At 43.9% G+C, this 14,160-nt stretch overlaps 1 protein-coding gene and 1 long non-coding RNA gene across 4 annotated transcripts in view; both read left to right on the top strand.

Annotated features, from left to right (window-relative positions):
* Positions 1 to 14,160, top strand: part of LOC138976317 (uncharacterized) — a 37,538-nt gene that overhangs the window by 15,663 nt on the left and 7,715 nt on the right. Inside the window, exons 1-4 of one of the 3 annotated variants that reach the window (XM_070349167.1) lie at positions 4,325 to 4,449; positions 8,483 to 9,616; positions 10,198 to 10,338; positions 10,710 to 10,877. The exons of 1 other annotated variant lie outside the window; for it this stretch is intronic. In XM_070349167.1, the coding sequence (XP_070205268.1) occupies positions 8,498 to 9,616; positions 10,198 to 10,338; positions 10,710 to 10,877 (1,428 nt within the window). In that variant the 5' untranslated portion in view covers positions 4,325 to 4,449; positions 8,483 to 8,497. Of the gene's footprint in view, positions 1 to 4,324; positions 4,450 to 8,482; positions 9,617 to 10,197; positions 10,339 to 10,709; positions 10,878 to 13,842; positions 14,031 to 14,160 lie in introns of those variants that run through there. One more of the 3 variants, XM_070349168.1, reaches the window with a different exon arrangement.
* On the top strand, positions 12,032 to 13,029 carry LOC138976343 (uncharacterized). Its single transcript, XR_011458949.1, has 2 exons — positions 12,032 to 12,213; positions 12,497 to 13,029. It is a non-coding gene; the product is annotated as an uncharacterized lncRNA (long non-coding RNA).

Below are 14,160 nucleotides of genomic sequence, written 5' to 3'. Positions count from 1 at the left end.
GTACTTTTTTCTAAGTTCAGTTTGAGCAGTGGCAACGACTTTCTTGACATACACTAAAGGGTGTAATATGACTTTCAAAACTCATTTTTTCTATCATGAATGGTTTCAATAAACTTGAGTTTGAAGAGTATGAAGAGTTTGTGTGTATGTGTGTGTGTGTGTGTGTGTGTGTGTGGTCGATTCTCTCTCTCTCTCTCTCTCTCTCTCTCTCTCTCTCTCTCTCTCTCTCTCTCTCTCTCTCTCTCTCTCTCTCTCTCTCTCTCTCTCTCTTCTTTGTTTCTTCGGTTGCCTCCCCACACACACATGCATCGACACACAAATACATGCATGCATGCACACACACACACACACACACACACACACACACACACACACACACACACACACCGGCATAGCGAATACGCACACACAGGCACGCACACATGCATGCATTTGATTTATCTATCGTTCTGTCCATCTATATATCTATCCGTCTGTCTATCTATCTGTCTATCTATCTATCTATCTATCTATCTATCTATCTATCTATCTATTTATGAGGTTACAAATCTGTAGATACAAATAAAACCCAATATGAACTTCATTTGTGAATATATACTTGAACAACAAAATAACCTAAGAGACAAGGACTACCAAACACAAAATGAAACTTCTTTGCAAGAAAACAAGCTAGTTATCAGCATGAAACAAAAAGTGGTCTACATTAGGAGCCCTTCCCCTACATTGCATATTAACAAAAACATTCATCGACATAGCTACTCGGTCACAATTCAGAGTCCAGTGACTTAATTAAGAGTCATCATGTACCACACACTTGATTTATTTACAGAAACAATAGACAACTGAATACTGACTGAGAGGTGAGACTGGGTTTTCTTTCTCATTCGTGTCACAACGCCTCCGACTTCTAAAGCGTACTGAAGGTAATCATGCTAGGCAAACCGCTGCAGCGTACGGAACAGTCAATCATAACAGCTGCACATCCAGCACTGGGTTTTACCGGTGTAGGATCCGGTCCGGTCCCCCCTCTGAAGTAGTCCCCCGGGGGACCAATTCGTGGCAAAAACTGCTCTATAATGGTCCCCCCTTAGACATCCAGCCTCGTTTTTCTTGTTACAATGTTAGTAATGTTACCAGCAATTTTAGAGAAAAGAAAGGAAATAATCAGAGACTGGTTTCATTTCTTCTTATCAGTATTTATTTATTATTCATTTTATTTCATGTGATTTTTCTTTTGAACGGCATTATAAATCAGATCTATTTTATTTTCTGCAAAATATAGTCAAACAAAGAGATTGCTGTCTGTGCACTACATAATACCGGACGAAGATATAGATTGAAAATGGCTTGAATGCCAAAGAAAAACGAGGCTGGATGTCTAAGGGGGGACCATTATAGAGCAGTTTTTGCCACGAATTGGTCCCCCGGGGGACTACTTCAGAGGGGGGACCGAACCGGATCCTACACCTGAATGAACATGTTTAGGGCGGAGAGTGCAGTGTTTGGCAGCACGTGAGTGCAGCAGATTAAGTTGTCTCTGTAACCTCGGTCAGTGATGATGAAAGCAAGTCCATACTTGAACACACCAGTGATGACTACCAGGGCGGTAATGTTTGCAGGGCAGTTGTTTTTGTGATGAGAGCCGGTTGCGGCCGCTTGCAATGTCAGCGCTGTCTCCCTCTCGGAACTTGTCCGGTTTTTTGACAATTTTTTTGACAGACAGACAGACAGACGGTCAGACCGACTAACCGACAGACAGACCAACAGAAGGACAGAGTGAGTTATAGAGCTGTTGTCACAGGTTTAAAAAAAGTTGACATTAACAAAAACAGAAATCAACAACAACTTTTGTCTGGTTTTATAATATTATGGGAAAACATTGAAAGCAATTCATAGTAGTAGTACTACCACAACAAATACTCTCAAAGGGGAATTATATGCCTAAAAGTTTGACAGTTTTTATCAGGCATGAAAACTGAAAAAAAAAAAAATACTGAAAACAAAATTCGAAGGCGCGTAGCTCCAAGTTTCGCAGGCGCATAGCGCCAAGTTTCGCAGGCGCGAAGCGCCAAGATTTCTAGGGGGGTCCCCGTAAATTTTTTTTTTCCAAGGGTGCAATCTGGTGCAATCTGGGGCTATCTGAGCCTTAAAATTGGATTCAAACATGGCCCCAAAACTATTTTACTATAACTATGACTAGGAAAAAAAAAGAAGAAAAAAAAAAGAAAAAAAAAGGGAAAAATACGGAAAATAAAAAAAAATACGGTTTATTTTTTTCAAAAATACGGAAAATACGGAAAATACGGAGAATTTTCATGCCTGTTTTATTTAATCTATCAGAATCCCTACCTTCCAAACTGTGATATGCCCACGTTTCAAACTCCTACAACCCTGCATTACTACTACACGAAAGAACAAAGTTCCAAGAATTATATCCTGGTGCACATTTATTTGTAGAGGAAGTACCAATCATTCAAGAGAGTTCACTTGATTTACAAATGGATTGGAGGTCTGTCATTTCCAAGCAACTGAATTGTAGCTTAAAATCAGTGAATACCCTTTATTTCTGACCAAGCCTCATTGCAATGACAGTCAATTAATTTTTCTCTCCAAAATCACAACATTATACCATGTCATACTTTCAAATAACCTCTAATTGCCCTTGAAAAAAATACAGGCTCCTGACGTTCTCAGTGCCCAGTGACGGCAGAGATTGACGAATTGCAATTCAACCGTGTAGCAAGATGACACCACTTGAGCCAGAGGTCAACTAATGATTAGTAATGACATTCCAATTCACAGCATCTTGATTGACAAGCTTGATTTTCCGTAATAACTGTGGAAAGTCAGAATTTTCAAAATTTTTCCCTGAAAAGCATAAATACTCGAAGCTCAGCGTTCACAAATGAATCAAATGAAAGAATGAAATCGATGATTAGATGCCACAAGACCTTATGTCGAAATACAAACGCCAGTTATGGGATGATATGTCATTTTGGAGAAAACAGAGACGATTTTCTATGAAACTAGCCTCGCCTTTGCCGATTTTCGTGGGGCCCACCGCAGCCAATTGCTTTTGTTGTGGCCGGCGCTCATAACGAGGGGTTTGCTATGGCTGCGAGTCTTGTGGTCAAAGCAGCACCGTTCTTAAGAGGCGCATGCCTGATAGAACGTTAAAGCTAGTTAAAAAAAAAAAGCCTTTCCCTCGCTCAAACTATATAGTCATATTATATATCGATACAAAGCTAAAGACTTTATCTTCACAATTCAGAAGACCAACTTCATGTATATGAATAAGATTAAAAGTTACAAGCGAGATCGGCAAAACACTGTCAGTCCGGAAATTTCCGTTCGTAGCGATCAGTGCTGAGTGTCTCTCAAAATCGTAATCACTTTCAGAACATCACAATCCCAATTCACGATGTCTTTGAGTAAAGTGTAAAAAACCCGAAAAAAAAAAAAAAAAAAAAACACAAAAAACAAAAACAAACAGAAAATCCACATTTGTGGCTTTGGCTGTGTGATAGTCTAACTGAAATGACTATTCCAACTTGGACCCAAATTCCAACCTTGCGCACGGCCGATTCTAGAATGGACCAGCAACAAGGGTTTCATTCTAGAATGGCACCCCTGTACTTGCGCAGGGTTAGAATTCCAACCTGGACCCGGTCCATTCTAGAATGAAACCGAATTCTAAGTTCGCGCAGAACATTTACAACTGAAAGCCGAGGGGGTGGAATACCGAGATGAACCTACAGAACTGTGCATCCTCAAACCTGACATATTTATCCCAACATTTTATGAACTCAAAATCACAGAAAGTTGCTTTCACACGCCAGCTTTGATTGCCAGTGGTTATCAAAACGGAACTCGTGTGGTTATCAAAACGGAACTCGTGTTTCAAAGCATGGCTCCCTGTGTTGATTGTGCACTTATTTTCTCACAACCAAAATGATGACAAAAACGATGTTTGGCGGTTTGTTGTCAGACCAGCTTGTTTGTCGGTCCTCGGGGGGCATATCGACTTTTGTTTCATATTTATTGACCGCGGCCTCCGGCCTTGGTCAATAAATATGAAACAAAAGACGATATGCTCCCCCTCGGACCGACAAAAAAGCTGGTCTGTCAACAACCCATCAAACATCTTATAGTATCCAGTCTTGGCTCTGACTGTGAAGTAAAAAAAAGGAAAAAAACCCATGAACCCTTGGGTGATTAATCACAGTAGGTAACTTAGTGCTCTTTTGCAAACCTTCTTTACTATAAGATCAAAAGCAAGCGCCTGTTTGATGACATTTAGTCACGTGACCCGTTTGACACGCCTACAATCCGCTGTGTTGACGCCACGACATTACACGGTCACACTGCGACACGGTCTTGGTTCTTTCTACCTGTGTATTGTAACACTTATTTCAAACCGTGGGGGCTGTGTACTGTTCATCACAGCAGGTAAGTGTGTTCTCTGCTAATCTCCGCTTCTTAGACAGGCCCTCCTTGTCGCTGGGACGTGTGGATGAAGCAAGATGCAGGATAACAACTGAGCAAGTTCCTACTTTCTGTTTCCCGGAAATGTGTTTTCGGTTTGCTTGAATCGATCATAACGGTGAGATACCTTGGACAGTGTCGTTTGAATAGATATGCGGTGTTTTTAGACATAGAAACACTGTAACAAAGCACGGTACGTACTTTATTACGAAATATTAAGAACCTGCTTGTGCAGAAGAGTGTTCATCCTCAGAGAATAAGTAGGCCTGAGGGTGAACATGATATGTTTAAGTATGTCTTTAAATGTGTGTGTCTGTGTGTCAGTCCCATGTTGTGTCCAGCGCTGTCTTGCTGTCTGTACGATATGTTTTATCGCAGTGTGTGTCTGTGTGTAAGTCCCATTTTGTGTACAGCGCTGTCTTGCTGTCTGTGCTAGATGTTTTATCGAGCGTTTCACGCGAGGCACGCCGTCTGTGTGTAGCAAGTCCCACAGATTATGATATCGTGCAGTGCATTTAGAATGCACTTCCCTGTTGAACAATGCGGCTTTAGGTATGTGTGCGTCAAGTTCCACCATTCACCTCGTCTTTTTAAACATTTCTTTTCATGTTGTCGTATTCATATATAACATAATCATGTTAACAAATTAAGTAAAATCACGCACGCACGTATGCACGTACACACACGCGCACACACACACGCACACACACACTGACACACTGACACACACACACATACACATACACACATACATACACACACACACACACACACACACACACACACACACACACACACACACACACACACACACATAAACCACAAGTTATGTTTACTGACTTTTAACATTGTGACATGGTATGGTACCACAAATGTTAAAAACAAAGCTAAACTCCACCGCATTGTTGCGACGGCTAGCAAGCTTGTTGGGCAACCCCAACGACAGCTGACCAGTCTCTACGAAGCTGCCATTAAGCGGAAAGCTCTCAAAATTGTCCGTGATCCGATCCATCCTCTCAACCCCTGTTTCGAAATTCTCCCTTCAGGTAAACGTTATAAGGTCCCTTTGGCACGCAAAAAATCAGTTTAAAAAGTCATTCCTGCCTTCTGCAGTCACCATTTTAAATTCTTCTCGCATCACGTAGAGGCTGGTCGGCTGGGAAAAAACAAACAATGTGTACATGTGAAGGTGTGTGGGAAATATTTGTAATGTGATTACTCGGCTGTGAAACCCAACTCCTGTGATATGAGAGGGTAAATTTACATAGTGCAATATCATATTTGATTGTATCCCTTTTATGTTTTATGTTTTATGTGTGTCGTCCTATACAATTGTTGTTATAATCGTTTACAGGCAGACAGGGTGTGCCGAAGAAAAATTTCCATTTTTATGTAATATTTTAATGGACAATAAAGTGCTGTTATTGTTATTATTGTTATTGTGTCCTGGTTTATATTGAGTGACTGTATTTTTGAAGTGCGTTTACAATGTTTACAATGTTTCTGTTATCTCCATTCGTTTGGTATTTCGAAGAATTATCTGTGTCTGTCCTTGTTATTAACCCGTAGGTTGCATTCTCCTGCGGTGTTTTGTGCACGGATAGTTTTACCTGCTGTCCAAGAGCATCTCTAATGTGAACCATACAGCATTAATTAAAACACAAAATGCATAATTGTATTTCTTGACATATATATGTGTAGCAGAATATTCTAAAATTACGTTAGCCTCCGCTGAATACCACTGAACAGAGATTTGAAAAATGGTGCCACGAAAACATGTCCACCAGCTTACAGATATATACTGTTCAAAAAAAGAAACGCATAGCTTGTAATATTTGGTTAATTTAGTTATATGGCTACAAGGATATCCACCAAACTGCAGAAAATGTTTATCTGGTCGTCGACCTTTCGTCCATTGCCACAAGTGAGCTCTGCACGTGACGCATGCGTTATCAGTGGCTACAATGTCAAAATTCCTCATTTGGCATGACCACTCGTCATGCTTCAGTGTAATCTCGTGAAACTCGGGGAATATTGAGCTCTCACCATGTCTTCCAAAACCCATAAAAGCGGATTGTTCGCCACAAAGAAATCAGACGACAATTCAGCGACGAAAGATGGCCCGATTGAGCAGAGAAGACCGCCAAATTGCATTGGGTCGTTTACAAGCAGGCCAAAGTCAAAGTGCAATCGCCAGGCACTTCCACGTGTCCCAGAGCACCATCAGTAGACTGTGGGTCAGGTTTCAAGCCACTGGCTCCGTTGCTGACTTGCCACGAGCGGGAAGACCAAGGGCGACAACTGCTGCTCACGACCGCTTCATACGGCTCCGCCACCTCCGGAATCGTTTCCTGTCGGCCTCATCTTCTGTCCAGGCTCTCCCCGGGCCACACCGATTATCGGACCAGACCGTGCGGAACCGCCTGCATGAAGCGGGTTTGAGAGCTCGCAGACCTCACAGAGGAGCTGTCCTCATCCGCCGCCATCGCCAGAACCGAGTGCAGTGGGGCAACCAGCACCTTCGCTGGACCGTCCGGAATCACTGGAGACACGTGTGGTTCAGCGACGAGTCCTACTTCCTGCTCCAGCGACATGATGGTCGGAGGAGGGTCTACCGGAGAGTAAACGAACGTTACGCGCCCAACTGTGTGGATGAGGCACCCGTTCATGGTGGTGGAGGCGTCATGGTGTGGGGGGCGATCAATACCGCTGGAAGGAGCACCCTGGTGCACGTCCAAGGGCGCATAACTGCCCAGCGATACGTGGAGGAAATTCTGCGCCCACACGCCCTTCCTCTTCTGGCTGACCAGGATGCCATATTCCAGCAGGACAACGCTCGCCCGCACACAGCACGACTCGCCACCCAGTTCCTCACCGACCACCATGTCCAGGTGCTTCCCTGGCCATCCATGTCGCCAGACATGAACCCGATAGAACACCTCTGGGATGAATTGGACAGACGTGTGCGCAGGCGAAAAGAAGCGCCGGCAAATCACCGCGATCTATTGCAGGCACTTCAGGAGGAGTGGCACACCATCCCACAGCAAGATATCCGGCATCTGATCCAGTCCATGCCCAGAAGGTGCCGGGCAGTTGTTGCTGCTCAAGGCAGTCACACCCCCTACTGACTTGACTGCCTCGGCACCCAATCGTATTGATTGACTGATTGATTTGAAGATGCAAATGAACTGTGTGTGCATTCAACTGTGTCCATACCAAATTTCAAACAAATAATCTAAATATTGGATTTTCTGTTAATTTTTTCGAAAAATAAAACAAATTTGGCAAGTAGCAACTATGCGTTTCTTTTTTTGAACAGTATAGGTGGGAACGTTGCGATAAACCGCATTTTATGTCAAGAGCAGAGCATGTGTTTCTTGCATTTAAGCATAATATGTATCGATAAATTGTACAATCGACGTTGCAGTCTGTGGATCCACAGATGTGTACATATAAAACATCCTGCAGTTTTCGCGTTTTTGTCAGTGGTACATTGGTGCCTTTACAACATTTTCACAAACATATTATCCTTGATGTTCGAAGGGAGCATCAACGCGGGTGGATGAGGGCAAGTAACAAACCATTATCTGGTAGTGGGACGCTAGACGAGACAACCAGGGTTCTGACATTTTATTAGGGATTGATAGTGTGCCGGTTTTTGCCTGTCCTTTTTCTTTGGTTGAACAGAGCATTAATCAAGTATTGTACTTTTTTTGTTTTGCCTTTTTTTACTTTAATTTACACACCTGCCTGGCCTCAGAGCGATGTATTGTGTCTAACCGACAAGCTTTACGCTGACATATTTTAAGCATGACAAGTCTTTCTTTTCTGTAACAAATGTAGTTGTTGTTGCTTCTGCAGATTGCTGTTGTTGTTGTTGTTGTTTTTGTTGTTTTTGTCGTTGCCGTTGTTTTTGTTGTATGATGTACCGAAATTGTATTGTATTGTATCGTACCTTTTTTTCTTGACTCTTATATTTTCGCGTCGTTCCTTTCAGGACGGATTCGTTGCCATGGCAACGGCAACAGCAGCAAGTTCAGCGGACAGTGACACGGAATGCTCCGTGTGTCACGAGCTGTTCAAGAACCCCAAACTGCTGCCCTGTGCTCACGTCCTGTGTCGCCACTGTCTTCTCTCCTGGCTCGCCTCCAACCCCGAGGCCCTCTGTCCGCTCTGCAGGGGCGCCATCGCGGACCCAAAAGAGAAAAGCAAGACGAAGGGGTGGGAGGAGGTGGTGGACGCGTTACCGGATGACGTCGCCATGGCAGCGTTGGTGGAGAGTACACGTGTACTGAGCCAGGATCACGTGTGTGTAGGATGCAAGTCAGTGGCTGTGTCTATCTGTCTCAACTGTAATGATATGATGTGTCAGGCTTGCAGCGACCTACACACCAAATTCTCTGTGTCCAGTCACCACAAGGTGGAAGACCTGTCCAGCATGACAGCGGAAGAGCTAGCCGCCAGTCAGCCTGACCACTGCAGCGTGCACACCAGCAAGTCCTGCGAGCTCTTCTGTCCCACCCACGGGGCCGCCATTTGCCACCTGTGTGCCAGCGCCAAGCACCGCGCATGCCCAGACCTGACGGAACTGGCGGAAGCGGCAGACAAGTCACGTGAGGAGCTCAGTCAGATGGTGACGTCACTGCTGACGGAAGAGCAGCAGCTGGAAGAAGCTGTGGCAGCGTTGGAGCGCCACCTGGAGGCCACGGAGAAAGTGGTGCAGGAAGCTGTTGCTGAGATCGACATGACCTGCGACAAGCTAGAGAACTCTGTCAAGGAATTCAGGCGTCGTCTGAAGGAGATGACGCTCGATGCCAAGGCCAAGGTGAAGGACACAGTCTTGACCGTCAAGGTCACCTTGTTGGATCATCGAGGCAGGCTGACGTCACACCGACGTGTTGCTAATCGCACCACCCGAGGGTCCACCAATAAAGGGATGTGTGACGTCACTCGTGCTCTGAGGGACCGTGTGAAGGACATACTGGACACTTGTGGTCAACGCCGAGCGCACTTGAAGGCGGTTTCCATGTTTACGCTGATCATTGACGCTGCCGCTGTGTCCCGTATTGAGAAGGAACTGTCGGAGCTTGGTCAGGTGAAGATAAGCCCTGCGTCTGTCGGTCCTGTTCAGGTGAGAACATCTATAATGGTTTTGTTGTTGTTGTTGTTGTTGATTTTTACCCTCTGATAGTCAGCCTGTGAACGGTTGACTAATATACAGAAACGCCGTCGCATTTACTTTACACAATGAAAAAGGTTATATTTTAATTGGATTCCTTGCGAAGCGCACCAACATTTGTACTTGTTAAGACGAGCACCAAAGAAACAAAGAAAATACCATAATTATCATATTTCAAAATTGGAATAAGTTTTCATTAAAATAAAACATGCCTGCATTGATAAAATTATCTCAACTTTACTTTTTCAACAAATAACGTGTATTTCTCTAAAGTTGGCATGGCGATGCAGCATTCTAAACACAAATTATGGCAAACGTCGGTAGGAAACAAACGCTATTTTGTCACAGTCTAGATACGACAATTTCGTTATTCCCTGATACACTTGACGATTCACTTTGAGTACTTTGCATACGTTACAACAACATCTGCTGCGATGAATATAATGAATTGGTTTTGTTTGCATCTCGTCATCAGTCCCTTTGGGTTGTTGATTGGTGAATGATTAAATGTTTGTGATGTCTGGTTGTTTCAGAACCTTGGGTGGCGTTTTCACACAAACCACGGGAAGTACATTGCACTGAGCAACGACGGTCTGACAGCACAGAGAGTGGAGGGTAATATCAATGGTATTGTTGTTGCTGACCAGCCCATGGTGCCCGACGTGTTGTATGAGGTGTGTGTGTGTGTGTGTGTGTGTGTGTGTGTGTGTGTGTGTGTGTGTGTGTGTGCGTGCGTGCGTGCGTGCGTGTATGTGTGTGTGTGTGTGTGTGTGCGTGCGTGAGTCCATGCGTTTGTGTGTGTGTGTGTGCTTGTGTGTGTTTGTATATGTGCATGTGTGTACGTGCGTGCGTGTGAGCGTGTGCGTGTGTGTTTGTGTATAGCTGTGTATGTGTGTGTTTGTTTGTGTGTGTGTGTGTGTGTGTGTGTGTGTGTGTGTGTGTGTGTGTGTGTGTGTGTGTGTGTGTGTGAAGTAAATGTGTCATGTCTGAACCATTTAGATCACAGCACATAAAACAGTTGTAACAGAAACGGAATGGTGTGCAGATCCAAATAGACAAGATTTACCTGTGTGGACAACGCTACATGCCGTGTGGAGTGGTGCTGACTGATCCCGATCACCTCCGTCTGCCTGACACAGCTCACAGTGGATGGGGCAGTGAGGGCAGTGAGGCTGTTGTCATCAGTCGTGCTGTGTATAACCGTGGACACACAGTAAGGTCATGTTGACACAACTTTGCTCGTTAGTGTGTATCATACGCTGCATGATATATATGTCTACATTTTAAAGTTACGACACTTTTTGATACCAATTTTTGGTTACAAGAAAGGAAAACAGAAAATGTGTTGGGGATTGTTTCCAAAGTTATGTTGGGTTTGTCTTTAGAATATGTAATGTTTAGAATATAAAAGAGTTTTTTTAACGGAACTTTTTTTAAGCCACACCGATCGACACAAACAATCGATTTCGCTAATATTTTGCCTGTGATAGTTTTAGAGTGTGCTGTAACAAGTGTGAAAAAGAGAGCCATCAGTCGGGCAGATTTTATGTTACAGAAATGTGAATATGATGTCATGCCAAGATTGAGATAAACGCGGGTTGGGTAATTTAATGGAGTTTCTGACCGAACAGTTACAACCACATTACCTATATTGGAAGTGGTATTAATCCCTGGTTTACGTTTCTGGCAATGATGTGTTTACGTTCGAAATATTATTGTAACGTGTCTATCCGATATGGCTGGAAATAGCGTAATTACGTGACGTTTTCGTGGGCTAAAATTAGATCAGTTTCTTAATTCGCATGTGCATATTTTCTGACGCGTCCGATCTATTTTAACCACAAAATGACAGTATGCAGAGCAGAGTCCCCACAACCGCATAAGCAAAAAAGAGAAAAACATTGACCGTGACATATTTGCACAGACCTTCAAAACGTACCATTACCCTCAGCATCAGGAGATGTAAAAGTGATAGTACTCTGAAAAATATGTAAGTTGAGTGAAATAAAGCGCTGTTTTAAAGTGTTCACCATCTGCCATGTCAAAAAATAGATATAAGTATAGCTTCAGGAAGTTTAACATTATGATATTCTAGTCAAACCTATTTCAACACACACAGAAAGTATCAGATACAAAATGTAAGCCAATTTATTAGCGACGTTGATTTTGGGGGTCAATCGCTGTCGGATGTCATTAAGGCAACATTTTTGTTTTAACACGCACACACACACACACTGGCACACACACACACACATAACCACACACACACGCACACACACACACACACACACACACACACTAACACACGTGCGCACACACACACACATACACACACATGTGACTGAATCAAAACAACATGATGTCAACAGAAGAGCATCAATATGAATGACGCAACATGGGACCTGCCAGTGCGATCACGTGTGGGAGTGATGGTGACGACCAAGGCAGAGCTCCACCTGTGGGTCAACGGCAGTGATCGGGGAGTCATCGCCACCACTGTTCCCACGCCCTGCTTTGCGTTCTTTGAGCTGTTTTGGCAATATAAACAGGTGAGTCTCTGTCCACAATTCTTCTGGCTGACTGACTGTCTCATTTGCAGTTTGTGTTCCTCTCTGTATATATGTATGGGTGTGTGTGGGTGTGTGTCATTGGTAGTGAGTCCATGTGTGTGTGTGTGTGTGTGTGTGTGTGTGTGTTTGTGTGTGTGTTTGGTAGTGAGTCCCTGTGTGTGTGTGTGTGTGTGTGTGTGTGTGTGTGTGTGTGTGTGTGTGTGTGTGTGTGTGTATTTCTAAATGAAAGAATACTCACTGTATGCCCATAATCATTTGTCAGGCGTCCGTTCTTCCCCCGACACACTTTGGCTGAGAGCGGAACACAGAGACCCACAGCCCAGTGTCTGACGTAAGAGACATATGACGTCACACCTATAACTGTCGACCACGTGCCAGCCACATGGAGAAACATCCTGAGCTGAACACTGGACTCCTCTCCAGAGAGACAAATCTAACTAGAAGTACCTTTTGTCTGACAGGAACGGTGACATTTGAAAACTTTGCTGAACGGACGGTTGATATGATACTGTGTTAAGACACGTACAGAGATTGCCTTAACCACACCGTGATGAACATGTGTTAAAGAGAAGTGGAAGCTGTGCTGATATCATCTTAGACTGTTCTATTGCAATATTAACAGCTATCGTGTTTTCAGCTTGGAGATAGGGTCGGGTATCTTTACGAGAACAAGTACAGTATGTTGAGACGTGTTATACTTGTTCGCACTCAAGCACGCACATACACACGCACGCACGCACACACATTATAAACTTTGCTTTAAAGCATGTATTATCACTTTGTTCAAAGGGTAGCTATAGACGCTAGCCTTAATACAGGGTGGCACAGTAAATACTATGCACGTTGCAGGCATGTGGTGACGCCGCACAGTTGAGCCTGCAAGTAACTTGCACAGCTAGCATACTAGGAAAACAGTGTTATGATTTGCAATCCACTAAGGCTGTTCTGTAATGTAAATAAACTGCTTTTTTTAATTCTGTTGGTTGGCACAGTGTACATGTTCTGCAAAATTCCTCGTCTTTCTTTCAAATTTGAAAAGCATGCGTCTGTCTGTGTATGGGATACACACTCTTTGTGTGTGTGTGTGTGTGTGTGTGTGTATGTGTGTGTGTGTGTGTGTGTGTGTGTGTGTGTGTGCGTGCGTGCGTGCGTGCGTGCGTGTGTGCGTGTGTGTGTGTGTGTGAAGACATACTGCAACCCAGTCTTGACACTGTGTGTGGAATTCAACAGACATATTCATTACACCGTTGGGGCGACGGGCGCAATTGCCGTACGTAAGTGTGAGTGTTCGAATCCCGTCCCCGCCTGGTGGGTTAAGGTTGGAGATTTGTCCGGTCTCCCATGTCAACTAATGTGCAAACCTGCTAGTGCCTTAATTATCCCCCTTCGTGTGTACACGCAAGCACAAGACAAAGACTAAGTGCGCTTAGTAAAAATCATGTAATCCATGTCAGAGTTTGGGGGGTTATAAAAACACTAACATACCAAACATATGCATTCCTTGAAAGCGGCGTAAATGGCGGGGTAGAAACGGCCATACACAAGTGCACGTGGGAGTTTCTGCCTAAGAAGAAGAAGAAGAAGAAGAAACCGTGGGGGCTGTGTGTGTGCTTCCTTACATCCAGCAAACGATGGTGTACTCTTTTTCAAATGTCTGCATTGAAATGTTGAAAACATGCGCCTGTTTGATTCGCGCACATTCCTGTGACCTGTTTGGCACGCCCACCGTCCTGTGTGTATGTGATTGTCAACAGACATTTTAAACCTTGACAGTGTTTCAGTGCTCCTCACAGCAGGTAAGTGTGTTCTCTATGTGTTAAATCTTCTGTTTATATAGTCCAATCTTGTTGCTTATAACGCTGAGTGTGGAAAATCATTCGGGAAAGTTTTCACATTCTGTTTCCGGGAAATGCGTTTTCTGTTTGC

This window comes from Littorina saxatilis, linkage group LG9 (genome assembly GCF_037325665.1).
Source record: "Littorina saxatilis isolate snail1 linkage group LG9, US_GU_Lsax_2.0, whole genome shotgun sequence".
NCBI classification, from domain to species: Eukaryota; Metazoa; Mollusca; class Gastropoda; order Littorinimorpha; family Littorinidae; genus Littorina; species Littorina saxatilis.
The sequence above is the reverse complement of the archived record's forward strand: the minus strand, read 5'-3'. Positions and strand labels throughout refer to the sequence as shown.